Source organism: Heptranchias perlo, chromosome 2 (assembly GCF_035084215.1).
Source record: "Heptranchias perlo isolate sHepPer1 chromosome 2, sHepPer1.hap1, whole genome shotgun sequence".
NCBI lineage: Eukaryota > Metazoa > Chordata > Chondrichthyes > Hexanchiformes > Hexanchidae > Heptranchias > Heptranchias perlo.
Genome location: NC_090326.1, coordinates 67,814,007 through 67,828,986, shown reverse-complemented (window position 1 = coordinate 67,828,986; position 14,980 = coordinate 67,814,007). Strand labels below are relative to the sequence as shown.

The 14,980-nt window shown below is 37.9% G+C and overlaps 1 protein-coding gene and 1 long non-coding RNA gene across 3 annotated transcripts in view; one reads left to right on the top strand and one right to left on the bottom strand.

Annotated features, from left to right (window-relative positions):
* Positions 1-14,980, top strand: part of LOC137340027 (homeobox protein Hox-A3-like) — a 34,020-nt gene that overhangs the window by 14,500 nt on the left and 4,540 nt on the right. The window contains 4 exon segments of the mRNA XM_068002229.1: positions 1,864-1,949; positions 8,841-8,902; positions 14,138-14,237; positions 14,239-14,716. Of these exon segments, the coding sequence (XP_067858330.1) occupies positions 14,190-14,237; positions 14,239-14,716 (526 nt within the window). The 5' untranslated portion in view covers positions 1,864-1,949; positions 8,841-8,902; positions 14,138-14,189.
* On the bottom strand, positions 1,626-10,877 carry LOC137340072 (uncharacterized). Of its 2 annotated transcripts, none has more exons than XR_010966694.1 (2): positions 9,742-10,877; positions 1,626-1,769 (listed from the first exon to the last, which is right to left on the bottom strand). It is a non-coding gene; the product is annotated as an uncharacterized lncRNA (long non-coding RNA). The 2 variants fall into 2 exon arrangements; XR_010966693.1 differs by having other exon boundaries at positions 10,527-10,877.

The window sequence follows — 14,980 nt, the reverse complement described above, 5'->3', positions numbered from 1 at the left end:
GAGTATTTTTAATCGACTGTTTGTACAACACCATATTCCTTGTCACCCTTAAAATAATTAGTCTATGCACTATGGTAATCGTGGACTCCCAACGACCACCAGACACAATACAAAAACTAATATGCATTTGGGTGGTATAATAAAATATCGACTGTGGCTAGTGAGGGTCGATTCGGTGTCAATTTTAGCAGCCTTGCGGGGATGTAAAGTCATATATGAAAGAGTTAGCCTTACATGTGACTCTTATATATGCGGGGTACTGTAACACTGAGCTTCAATATCAAACTGTCAGGCGGGCAATAAAGACAGCTTGAAGAAATGGCCAAGAATATTGGACTGAGGCAGTTCGAACTATAGGTGACATAAATGGCAGACCTGTCAAATCTGGGATCAGCACAGGCCAGTCATTTTTGTATTATCACTTACCAGCAAGCATCCAAAGACTAAAAGAAAGCCAGAACAATAAAGATTCAAGCAAGAAGGGGCGCAAAGAGAAAAAAAACTCCACACTCCAAGATAAAGGGTCACGCGTCTCCTCTGTGTATGTATTGAAATTTTAATCTCCCTAGTCACGTGACTCATTAAATAATTAATGCAGCCGGTCCGGAATAGATATGTAGTCGTCAGTATTCGCACTAGATCTGTTTCAGTCTGATGTGAAAATGAACTTTCCTTAAAAAATAAGTCTATAATTGGAAGACCTGTCTCAGGAAGGGGAGAGGCACAAATCAGGCAAGAATTGTGGTGAGTAGTGTCTTTATGATCCGTGCTTTATTCTGTTTATGTTTTTACAATTTTTTATTTCTTAAGACTGTCATAAACGTGATGAATAGCGCCCTTTAGTATTCAGATTTAAATCACGGCATGTCTGTGATGGTGTTTAGTCAGTCTCTCGCGTGTCAGTAATATTTTAGATTTTTTTCATGATTAATTGCAACAAATACAAACACATATGATGATGTTCTAGTTCACAGTATGTATGCCTGGATACCACGGTGTAGCTGTGCTGCTTTGTTCAATTTTCCTGTCGTTAATAAATCACCATCTCTTACATGCGCAGGGCTGAGAGGCAATTGTAGGCAGCAGCGTTTGGAAATGAAGAGGCATAAGCTAAATTCCTCTATGATTCATTAATTTGAGCGATTTACAATAAGTGGCAGAGTTATGGTGCTCCAGTAAATGCACTAACATATGTAATTCTAAGAAAAGTGCAGCACTTATTCTGGCTATATGCTGCTTATCTTGTGCATGGAAATAATGTACAACAATGAGCTGGACAATACACACAAGACCAAAGAGTTGTACAGAAACACCTGTCTTTATTGTTGTGTTTTAGGACAAATTTCTGGCCCTGCTTATTGTCAAAATATTTTATTCATGTATTTCCATTGCGTTGCTGATATAAACTCTGAACTCATTTGGTGGCAGTTTGTCCCCGTGAAAGAATACATTTGTTCTTTGCAATGATCTTAGTCTTATTTAATAGATTCATTTGATGTTGCTACCTGATGAAAGTACATCCAGAAACCATATATTGTTTGCACTCATAATTAAGTACCGCTCCCAATATTTACAATAAAAGATCATTAGTAAAAGTACATAGCACTTAATTAAGTGTCTCATCGTTCCAGTCAAGTACATTTTATTATTCTTACTATTGGCTATGATCAATCAAAACAAGATAATTGCAATAATGTAAGGACTGGTACAATGTCTTCAGCTTCCGGGCTGGCGTTCCAAAGAAACACTTCTGTAATTGGATCCACCTCCTAAAATAAGAACAACGCAAACACATTATAAGTTATTATTTGGCAACCGATTCACGATGCTTTATTTTAACGACAATAAATGTGCTCCTTTTAGGTCTAGACTGTCTCTATCCAGAAACAAGACTTGTTCCAGGATAGTCTAATTGGGCATTGAGATGGGCTAAAGTCCGAATTTAAGAGGTAAAACATTTTTATTTAGTTGCATTGCTGAAATTCGATGTCTTGTTTCAGGTGGACTCGTTTTATTTTAGTGTAACAGGTGGTTTGGTGCTGCAGTTCATCGGAATCAGTGAACACTAAATGAAAATGTAATTTATTTTTCCAACTCTGTTATAAGATGAGAGGTTGCGTGCACTCCGCAGAGCTGATTCCTTCCACGTTGAAATGTATTACCCAGCTGCAAAAGGTAGTCATGGAACCATTTGAGAGTGTCAATTCGGTGGTTATTTAAGGGAACAAAAGCCTAGGGTACTTCCTTTGTTTGGAGTTCACAGCAACCTCAAAGAATTCACTGGAGCTACAAACATACAGCTTGATTTATTTAAAATAGAATACAATAATTATCTTTTTTTTAAAGGAAAGACATCTTTGTCTGTGATACTATCAAATATATTTTTCACTTTCAAATCAGTATGAATTTAAAAAACAAAATCGTGTAGGGCAGCCAAGTTCTTTTGCATGTTAATTTGTTGTCATACAGATCGCCAAAATAAATGTACTAGTAACCACATTTGAAGGCTGGCATGTTTTGTACAGCCACCTATTTATTTGTTATAGGTACCAAATGTCACCTCAATGTGATCTTCCTCAATGTCTGTATTTATAACGTTAGCATGCAATTTTGATTCCATTTATGTTTATATATTGAAGCTAACACGCGATTCTACAGCTGTAATCAACAAAATACACTGAAGGGGTCTGAAACCCTGGCTGGAAGTAAACGTAAAATCTATCAGGTTCCTTTGTTTTATTATTACGAGACTGATAACGAAAATCGAAGAACCACCCGCCTATTTCCGTTTCCCCCATCTTTCTACTTAGTGTAAATATCTAAATGCACAGACATTCCAATTTAATTTGCAATTTTATCACAGGCAAAAGGCAAAGTTTAAAAATAAATAATTATTTTCAACCTTCTCGAGTTACGACATTGGAAATCCTGGACATTGGAAGTTCTGGGTGTGATATATTTTGTTGCACGTGAAATGGAAATTCACATCTAAATATTCTAAAACTGATCTGTTAATAAAGAACAAGTATGAATCGACTAAAGAAAGGAATGTAGGAAAAAACGACGAAGACACTTTTAATCAACCCACCACTCCATAAACACTGTATTGAACAATGTGTTGGTTAAAGGTAATATTTTGCCCGCAGTGAATGCGAGTAGTGTTGCTAGGCTTTTTGAAGTTCCGGAGTGGTAAGAAAGCTCAAATCTTCTGGTTAATTTAAAGCGCCGTTTGATAACTGGAGTAGTTTTATGGCGTGGAATGAGGAGTGCAATAAATTACTCGGCCTTAATGCTTTGTTGTGATGGGTTTGTCAATTGCACCCGCATGCAGAAATGAGTTTCTTACAGGGCCACTCTTAAAATGAAAACAAATAGAATTTTGCTGATACTTGGTTGCTTTACTTTTCAGATGGTTTGGGTTTAAGGTTTATATCATTTAGATTTAAACGAAAACTATTGTTTTATTGCGGTCATTCGGTTATTAGAACGGTTTCTAATGCTCCAAGCTACCACCCTAATTTTATTCAGATCAGCGTCAGCCTAAATATTGCACCAAATCCAGTTTCTCAGGTTTATTTACCGGTTTCAAAGTCTAATATTTTCATCTAAAGGGTTTATTTGTTCTAGGGAGCAAAGTGAACGAAATTGTGTTTAACCGTGGTGGAACACCAAAAAAAGCTTAACATTTGATTCCAAGAGAATAGTTTCCTTATTCGTAGTTTTACATTTGTTACATGCTAATATCTAAATGGATGTTTAAAAAATCAATGAAGAGTAAAATGAAACGTGTAGCAATGGCTAGTGCTTAAAGTGCAAACCCCATTTGCTCTGCCATGCTGCACGGCTTCACCCTTACCTTCGCAATACATTGGGACTTAGCTCTCCTCAAGTCTGGTGCAGCTGTTTCCTAAATCAGCACCGCATAAATGCAATGCCAGTTTGCAAGCATACTATCCTAACAATGAACCACAGAAACTTTATTGTATGTGGCTAATAACTAGATTTGATCCAGATTCTGCTAACAATTATTTTTAAGTCACGTGAACGGATTCCATAAGGTTTTTTTCCCCCCTCGACTTGGCCCTGCTTGTTTGCCTGGCTGTTTTTTTTTCTCTCTCTCTTCAATACATAGATCTCACAGAAAACCAGTACCCCAGACGTCTGCAGAAACCTATAAGGCAAACAGTTCAGTATTTGCAGGGCGCCGAATCACTATTAAGGATCGAAACTATATTCTCCGGCCTTTCTGATTTGAAAAGGCTTTGCAGGACTGCATAGGAAAGCCGCCTGGAGTAAGCACAGAGCAATATATTTAAAACAGCCGGATATTCTGGAAAATGTAGATTCTTCAGTGTGCGTTGAAACTTTCCCCCCTGTAAAGCACATTACACAGCAGCCTTTATCTGTCCTTTGAGGCTGGTTTGGATTTGGCTGAATTCTCAGGTAAGCTATAAGTCTTCTTTGTAGTTCTGTCTATTTGCACACAGGATAAATTCCAGCCCAGCTCGTAATTAATGGCACAAAACTTGACCTAAAGAAAGGGAAGTCATTGCTTATCTCCAAGCCCGATGGCCCCTTTTTCGGATTCTCCTATCTTTATAATGCACAGGTCGGATTGTAGTTATGTCCTCGAATCTTTTAAGGTTGAATTTTGTATTTGTTTTAAAGTTTGTGCTGATATTGCAAAAAAAAAACCTAAAGCAAAAATGGCTATTCGTTGCTAGAACAGAAAGACAATTTAACATTGGAAATTTTAGCCTTACTATCTATCTGTGTGCTATGAGAGTGATTTATTGACTTGATGGGCTCCACTTGCCCAACAACAGTAAGTCCTAAAGACATCTTTTAACTTTAGTCGCCGAATAGTCGATCTCGTCTATGTCCCAATTTCAGAAGGTTTCTTGTACATTTGAAAGAAACCTGGCGTGAGTTTCGGTATATCTATCTATCTATCTATCTACCTATCTATCTCTCTATCTATCTATCTATCCACCTATCTATCGATCGATCTCAATATATATGCTTAGATATGTGTGTACTTATATATATATGTACATATATTTATGTACGTGTGTGCATTAAATAGTTTCAGCGCCAAAATGTCGAACTTCACTTCTTCGCGGCGTTCATCAATTATTCATTAATGTTTTACTTCTGTATGTTGAAAGTTTAACTACGGCCTTTGTAAGACGATTGCACCGATTTTGTTCAGTGAAGAGTATGGAGTGCGTAATATCTTTCTAAAGTTTGCTGACATTGAGAGACTGATAAACTCACCTTACATTTGTATCCTGACATTTGAAGTTACTGCAATGATTATAATTTAACTCAATTCAATACTGGCTATACTTAACTGTCCAGCTGAAAACTTTTGGTGTATGCGAGCTTTCTTAAAGCTGTAGAATGGGATATTTAAAGCATCTTTCGATCATTTGTGGTACAAAATAATGCTTACATGACATAATAGTGTTTTAAGAAAACCTGTCGATAGTGTGTAAAACAGATTTCAGTGAATATTTATATAACGACACTTAGAGATGTACAAGAAATTAAAATGACAATAAGTAGAAGGAAGCGAGGGTGGAAGTGGAAGGGGCGAAATAAAGTAAAAGCAACAGAATGAAGGGATCCTGCTCAAGACAGAATTTATAAGAGGAAGGGGCGTTTTATAAATAAATTTAAATCAAAGAACTTACGTGCTTAGAATAGGGCCATATTAATTACGAATCTCTTACATTAATTTTTTTAACAACTTCAGTCATATGGAAATTGTAGGTGTATTTATATTTTCTCTTACATACTTTCTCTTTCCCCCCAAACTTTCAATACGTGTTGCATTAAAGTAACGTGCATCCCGTAGAGAAACAACCCCTGTGACCCAGAGATTTCATTTCTATTCCATTAATACACACTGACCACTTTCTCATTAATAGTTCCGCATCACTATTAACATGTATTACTTTGAACCTATTTTGCATTTTCTTCCACAAGAAATTCAGTGCATCGCACAATTGGCAGAAAACGCGTAAGCACACATTTTGCATGAGGGTCCCTACAGACACGATTTACGATTCCACTGAAAAAAAATCAGAATCATCACATCGCTGTCAAGTCCACTCCTCACCCTGTGCTACACTGACTAAAATCAGCTAAGCTTTATGTGACACTGCTTTGCCTTTGTCAGGTAATTATAAACCATTTCTAGTTCCCATAACTATCATGGTGTAACGTGTGGGTGTTAAGCAAGCCCAGTACAATAGCACTCTAAAAAGCACGCTCTGAAAAGAGAGATTCGCGTGGAAGCTTAACCATTGTGGGGCTTCCCTGCTTGTCTGGCTGTTTTGGTCGAAAATGTGAAGTGCTTCCTCCTTCATAGGTCGATTTAAACTCCAGTTCCTGGTTTTAATGCGTTACGAACAGCTATTCATCTGTTCCAAGTAGTTCAGTCTGCAGGCTCCGGATAGAAGTCTTTCACACGATGAGATACAGACGACACAACTTACCTTATCGTGGATTTCCTGCAAAGAATTATCGCGGAGCAACCTTCTGCAACACCAACAAAACTGTGCTTAAGAAACTTCTTAGGTTTTGTTGGGTAAAAAGTTAGGTTTTGCCAGAAAAAAGTGCTCCTTTAATTATCTCCCAAATTCAAATAAAAGGATTTAAGTTGACGTATGACCACGTGAGCACATAATACAGCGCATTATTGTGGCATTTGGATCGGAGACCTATGCTGGCTTCGGCTGTGATTACGCTTTTCCACTTTCTGTTAAGAGCCAGCTATTTTCTTCTAAAGAGATTGCACTCTGGGCGTTGGATTTCACATGAAGGAATATATGCGAGCAAGGAAAGATGCTGCATTTAGCGGAATGGATTTTATTTTGAGGTATTTCAAATGCTTCCGTTGATTGTTCATTAATATGGTGAGTTATTGCTGTTCAAGGCAAAGGTCAGTGGAAAGGCTTACGGGTGTCAGATTGTGCCAGAACACGCTTAGTTTCCTCTTTTCTGCTTGCTTCGGCACATAATCCATTTCCAATAATATTTTCTCTCCATATGGTAAACACAAAAGAAGTTATTTTGTAGAATACTGTGCGGATCACATGCATGTGTTGTCCCTTAAAACACGAACAATCGAATATTGAAATCCTGTCAATGGCCGCTCTCTGACCGAATACGTACAAACAAAACATCGTATGTTTATCACATAAAACTCGACGCCAATATATCTGGCTGTAATAGCCGTTAATAAAAAATGATCATTATAGCACATGGGCATAACTGTACATTTACTTATTCTGACATTTTATTCATTATGTAGTGTGCTTCAATAAAAGGCTCTTCGTCCATTTTAGAAATCCAGTCAGCTAGTTTGTGAATTGTAATGTCTCTGGAATTAGGTTATTAGGTTGTTCGTTACTATGTGTGTGATGCTGAAATCTCAATGAATCACATCGCTTAATGGATGGGCATTAAATTTTCTGTTTGTATATGATGTAAAGTGATTTTATGAAAAAAAATTAAGACAGCTTTTCAATGGTTGATTTTTTAAAATCATTGTTGTCTAAAAATTGCTCATATTTGTTCATCTTCACTGTCGTAGAATTTGATTAATGTAAGGCATAAAGCAGGTTGAATCGGGGGATTATTTACTAGCAGGCCATCATTGCGTTGGAATATTGATTGTCTGGAGAATTTAACGAAATAAATTAAACGGCGATACAACCTAAACCAATACTGCCATTTTTTAAAAAAGAAAACATGCGCGATGTATAAAAGACAGGAAAAGACTCGTTATGTTTTGCTGGGGGTGCAAATGTTATATAAAATAGCATCCACCAGTGAGTCCTGCTCAGGAAAGGTCAGGGTGTTGCGATTTGATTTATGTTTTCGGTGTGCTGGGACAGCCGTGCCAATGCAATCTGCTTTAACGAATGCTTTACTTCTTTTTATATATGACAAATCACATTGGCAATTATTGATAGCCAGATCAGTACCCTACCGTAATTCTACCAATCGCGTAAAATAAAGTCAAAAATAGGGGGGAAAACACTGTAAATGAGCAGTTAATTTCTGCGATATATTCAGCCCTACGCTACATGAACATGAATAAAATGCATTTATTGGAGACTATTACTACTTTACAAACTATTATGTCCAAAATGTACCATGTCCGTACTATAAACATTCTTGTAGTTGATCTTTTTTGTCCTCGTTAGACTTTGAAGGCTCGATTCACTTTCTCTATTTAATTCTTGTATTATATCTGCAGTTTTTCCTGCCACCCTCACCCCCCCCCCCCCCCCCCCCCCACACACACACACACGCTAAATGCAAACACTGGCCAAAGACTTTTGGTAAATACATTAAAACATTTAATTTCAGTTCGATTGCACGTCACTGCTTCTTCCGTTTTTTTAAAATCCAGTCTTGGTGCAAATTTTACAAGGCTAAAACACAAACAACAATTGTTTTACAGAGTTTGAGAGCAAGTGAGAGTTGGATTTGTACAGATGTATTTTAAAAAAAACATACATACTAAAAGTACCTTATTAACGATGGTGCACAGAAAATCTACAAGATTTTATATGATAAATCCTCGGCTTGGAAGATTTCGTTTAATAGTCAACAAAAATCCTAACATAGTCCAGAGATTATTTTCTCATTTATTGGATTGGAATGTTATAATATGTGTATAATTGATTCAAGATGTTAGGTTGGTTTCTGTCCGTTCATAATCCATGTAGAATTAGTCGATGTACTTAAAACAAGGATTTTCAGTTCTCCGGCGCCTTTCCTTTTACTCCGTGGAAATTAATAGTTTCTCGTTTCCGTTCCAGACTTTATCCTAAATAACAATTCTGCAACCAGGGGCTTTTCAGTGAGACTGAACAAACTTTCGGTGAGTTTTCTGAATTATTATGATTTTAAAAAACATATTTGGGTCGTTAAAAGCCAGAAATGCAATCATTGCAAGGTGTCACATTTATTAGCCCCAGTGCAGGCGGCGGGTGATGCTGAGCATCTAATAAAACACACACACACACACACACAATAGGCTATTACAATTTAAATCACAAGTGGGTTTTAGAACAGTCGGATAAATAAACAAAAATATATTAACTACAGAGGAAGTTACATACAGCATACATTATAGATCGTAAAATGGACGCTAATTCATAGCAAACAGCATCATTCAAGTATTAAAGATGGCTGGCGGAAATGTAAACTTTTGGTTATGGTCTTCCAATTTCGAGCAAGATATCTTTGAAATGGAAGTTATGACTGCTGCAATACAATGATATTAACACCTTGTAAAAAGAGTTGTCATCTATCGCTTAGATCAAATCAAACGTCCTCTCTCTCCGTTTACTTTCTCTTTGTAAAACTTAACAACTGGCTGCAGGGAGAGTCGTCAAACACGAAAGGCGTAAAACATTTCTTATCCAGTATTTTACTTCGCTGCACCCAACGACCTCACGATGATTTATAGAAGGCACGCTGACATAAATCGGGCGCTTTCAATTTCTATCCAGCCGCTTCTTAACTGAAACTGACTGAGCCAAACTAAATTAAAGAAAGTTTTATAAAAATCCAGCACCCGTTGGCGTTACTTTTTTTTTGCCATCGTCTTACGATCTCAAGAGAGAAAAAAGTTGGAGTCAGCACTTCAAGAAAACTAGAAGGGCTGATCATTGACAATAAAGTACTTCACTACAGACAGAACATTGAGCGGCTTACTTGAAAAGTTGCAAACGAGTGAATTTTTGCCCCTATCTTTCCTCCTACGCTGCTTGGCTTCCCCTTTCATGTAGTTGCATCGCAATAAGCGATAGGAGCAAGTGTTTTCTCTTTAGTGCTCTGTTTACAGCCTTAGTGCATGAAGTCATAAATCTTACGTAGCCATAAACGACAGAAGCATTGGTATGCATAAGGGGTAACTATAGCTCATATACTCTTTCACTCCTCGCCTTCTCCGCCTCGGTTTTTGTTCCGAAGTGTAACTTTTCACTCCTGTGCCTGAAACACATTTACTTCAGCATTTTTAACACCTTTAGTTCTCTGAATGCTAAGAAATTGGCTATGCTTTAGAACCAATTGAACCTGTTTGAAACCGGCTGCATTTTCACCCTTGTGACACATTTCCTCCTAACTATTCCCGTGCTGTACTTCAAACAAAGGCCTTTCTTTTCAACAAAGAGTTAATAAAAGTTAAGGTAGCACTTTTAACGCGGAAGATTAAAATCATATTTAAAGAATGTATACCTTTATTATTTTTATCTGAATATAATAATTATTGAAACGTGAGTTGATTGAAATGGGGCGAGTTCGATTCAAGTTATGATTGCAGAGATTCAATGATTGCCAAACCCAGGCTCTTGTGTCCTCCGCGTTGGTTAATTTGCATAATTTTTCACTTGTGACGCTATGTTTCGGGGGAGTTTACCCAGCCTGTCTGTTCAGTACTCCTAGGCAGCAATCTTAAAATCCGCGCTTTAAGCGTTCAATATTCATAAGAAACATACCCCATTTCTTTGGTATTAGATAAGAGCAGCCAGGAAAGCTGATAGCAGTCTTATCTTGCTGACCAGGGCGCGCTACCATAATCACAGGGCTGTCCATCCAAAAGCTAGAGCCTTCTCTCCAGTTCTTTGCAGCTCTACCATTTTCCCTTCCCCATTTGCTGTTGTCGCCAACGAGTGAATTTCAGCGCATAAGATTAACTGGTTGCCTTCATTCCACTTAATTTGGAAGTTTTGAAACTCCTGCTTATCGATTTCCCCGGTGAATCTGAAAATATTGTGCCGTGGTCTGCGTCTATCGTCAGAGTCTAAGGTAAGCTGGACACAAATAGGCTATCACTCGTGAATGGCGGAGTTTATGTCCCAGTGATTTATGACCATATGACTTAAATCTCGGTTCAAGAAGAGTTCACATGCTATAGCTTCCTTTCACATCGTGACTGATACCCGTAGGCTTCGAATTCAAATCATTTCTTTCCATTTTCTGTTTCTCCTTCGTCTTGATCGGTTTCTTTGAAAGATTTTCTCCAACATTTTTCAAGTTTTGTGAATTTATTATTACCTACACGGCCGCCTGAGGTACAGTTTTGCACATGAACTGAGAAACACTCACTGTTGCTCTTGGTAGAATTTGGGTTCCAGTGCTTTCTTTTCCAACTTTTTCTACCGTTCTTACCTTTAGTGATGTCATAGAGAACGCGGAAGGTTGTTTATTGTGACAATTTTATTTGCAAACATACATATTCGCTTGGGCTTATCTGTCTCATTAGTTGTCAAAGGTTTACATTAATTTAACAAATATCTAACGTGGGGGAAAGTTTGTTGGATATGACTCCATATTTCACTCCAATAGACAAAGTTGTTCTTCTGTGTTGTCCGATTGGCATAAAAAATGTTTTATAAGAGTAAAAACAGCTTTTGTGTTGTATGTATAACGTGTCAGTTTCCAGTCACAAACCATAGCTGTACTGAAACATATCACGAACAGAATGAGAAAGAATAGTAACTCCAAGGTGAATTTATTTAAATAAATGTTAAGAACATTGAAGAAATTGCTTTAGAAAATACTGAAGTGTTACTGAGTGCAATCGCGTAGAATTAGATGCATAGCGTTTACACAGGTGAGTGTTGCTGAAAGAAAAATGGCGGACAGCACGCAGATCTGAGAAGCCAAATGAAGATTTTGATGTGTGATCTCCGATTATCAAGGATTTCCAATAATTATTTTTATAATGGAAGCATTACAACACAGCTTATTCCTAATAGTTTATCTCTGCATACTTAAAAACGAGTTTTGATAATACCCTAAGAATAACTCGAAACAATGCAAATTATTGACAACTCCTTAACAGAAAAACCCAATAATTCAATAACTTTTATGTTACTGTCGCCTATGGTGGTAACCAACTCCTTAAATCTATCCAAGGGCCTATGGTTTCAGGCGCAGCACTCGACAGTTTGCTGTGTATCACTTATTATTTAATGATTTCAGCTTTAAAAAATGCTTCGGGAACATTAAATGCTGCGAATAACAACAATGGAAGATGCTGGACATTCTAAGAGCAAGACTTTACAATTATCTTTCAAAAGCATTGTTTTTTGTTGCTTGAAGCGTCCAGTTTCAGAATCACACAAAACATGTTATTTAAAACCTGTGCTTAGCGCAACTCTGTCCTCCCTACTGACCTCAGCAGCATCGCTTTCGCTTATAGCTCTAAAACAAATTACAGCAGCCTTGAACACAGCTTTAGGTTCAGGTCATATTCAATGGGATGTTGTGAAATATGTTTTATAGAAATGTACAAGATGGGAAAGGAACATTTCGGTCCATTTGACCAGTCAACAAAATTGTACAAAACAGACAGAAAACATTTTGAAATGATCTGGTTTAAAATGTCCGGTGAAGCTCTGATTACCAGGAACTTGAACTATTTTCTTAGCCGTTCCACAAAATGGAAGGGCTCGCTTTAAAAGTGTATTTTCCTTTGTATTATTGTGACTGGAGCAAAGAAAGGCCTAGCAAACAATAGTTTGCTCGACTAGGCCATTTTCCTTACTCAAATAACACAAAAAATCTTTTTCTAACAACCGATCCATTGATTGCTCAATCTACAGAAAGTGCGCATTCGTGACAAAATATCCTAATATTTTTTGTAGATTAAACTAAGATCTGAAGGCCCAAAGTGAGCTTTATATATCTAATGTGAAAACAATGCTATGTTGTCTTTTCAATTGAGTTTTAACCTACTCGAGATACAGTTTAAAATTATTCTTTAACTAAGGAATAACGATTGTTGAATTTTTAGGAAGATAATAATTAACCGAAACACTCGAATAGAACAGTGATATGTTTACTGGCGGGTTCTCATGGTGCAGGCGCTTTCTGTGAGCTGGGCTCCCAACTCTTCCTCGGCCCAGTGACCCCCATACATCAAATTACGAGTAGTTTCAGAGACAGAGCCTATTATCGTTTGGTTGGAAGAAAAGTTCACACCGTGGTCATGAGGAAGAACGCCAGTTTTTCAGGTTCCTGGTGCTTTCCGATCCATCATGCTTTTAGCAGGTAGAATTCAACCAGTAAAAGGAAGCCTTCGAAATTTCAGCCAGACCAAATGGTGATCTGTTAAAAGTGGAACCAACAAAAAGCAAGACATTTCTACCCGCCAGTCTGGATAAATCCGGGCAGCCAAAACAAACACCAGTTTAAATTCAATGATTTCAATTACAGTGCACTTAATGTAGGGCACACACTGGATTGTGTGTTCCTTATCCCAGGTTTGAGAATGGTGAGAGCGATATTTTAAAACAAAACGCTTTCCTGGGGAAACATTTTTATTACAATTCCAGTGGTGTCTGTTACAGGAGAGGAATGTACAAATACGAGCTAACACTACTATAAAGACAGCGGCAAAATTTGCCAATATTTTTAAATGATATTTAAAAGGCAGCGTTTGCACACGGTGCCGTAATTAACCTACTAGTTATTATTTGAACCTTAAGATTAAAGTAAACAAATACGTAAATTAGAGTTTACCCATATTTCTTGGTTTTTTTTGCAGAAAGTTTTAGGTGCTGGTTTCATTCGCTTTCACTTTTTAACAAATCATTAACTTGTCACATTGCGTCATTTCATCTCGTTAGATCTGCTTGAGATGCAACTAACGATTCACATATTTACAATTCAGTCCCGTTTACACAGATATATAGACACTGCAAAACCATAACATTCCGTAACCATTGGCTTGAAAATTGTTTTTAGATAAACGTATATAATGTGGTTCTTCTTTTTCACTACCCAGGAAGGAGGATGCTCCTAATGTAACCTACCGAAGTCCATGTCTCACATGAATCCTTATGTGGTATTTCCCCGATGAGACAAAATGAAATAAAAAGCTGGAATCTGCAGCTACCGATCGTTTGCTGCTCAGGCACGCTGAGCATTTACCGCTGAGAGTCAGTTTTAAACTGCTGTTATACTCAGATTGCCCAGGGCTAAGCTGTGTGACCAAATATTGCTGCACACTTTCTTTTATGGCTTTTCATGTCAGTTGCTATTGAGAGTAAGATGGATTTGTACCATTTCGCCATTATGGTTTTGTTTCTTGTAACCCCAGGTCTACCCGAAGAGGCCATTGGAAGAAGAGAGTCACGTGACACAGGGTGCCAATGTTATTCTATAAGGGTGTCAAGACCCTGTCAGTTTGCGAAATAAATATTGGGAAACAACGAGATGCAAAAAGCGACATACTACGACAGCTCTGCAATTTTCGGTGGTTACACATACCAAGGAGCAAATGGTTTTAACTACAATGCCAGTCAGCAGCAATATCCGCCTTCGTCCCACGTGGAAAACGACTATCACCGACCCGCCTGCTCTCTGCAATCACCTGCTAGCACTGTCCCCCATCACAAACCCAACGATATCAATGAAAGTTGCATGCGAACCAGTGCCAGCCAACCGAGCCACCACCCAGTTATTGCAGAGCAACAGCAACAGAAGCAGCCACCACCTCCACCTCCACCACCACCACCGTCTGTTTCACCACCCCAAAATACCAGCAACAACTCGACCCAGTCCAGCACAAGCAAGAACCCCACTCTTACCTCACAAACCACGATTAGTAAACAAATATTCCCCTGGATGAAAGAGTCGCGCCAAAACGCCAAGCAAAAAAACAGCAGTTCCAGTTCAGGTACATGGCGTCCTGTCTTACCTTTTGATTGTCAATCGGACATGTCATTGCTACATTGGGTAAAGTTGCTAATGGAGCTACTGGATCTGCATAGTCATCGCTCTCATCTCTATAATATCTGAACAACTCAATAATGAGAATAGTTGTGGAACCCTGTCCTAAAAGCAATGTGTGGGTCATTATCAAACATTGATTCGGCAAGTAGTTTACAAACGTAAACACTAATATTTCCTAAATATAGGTTAGGCAATTAAACATATATAT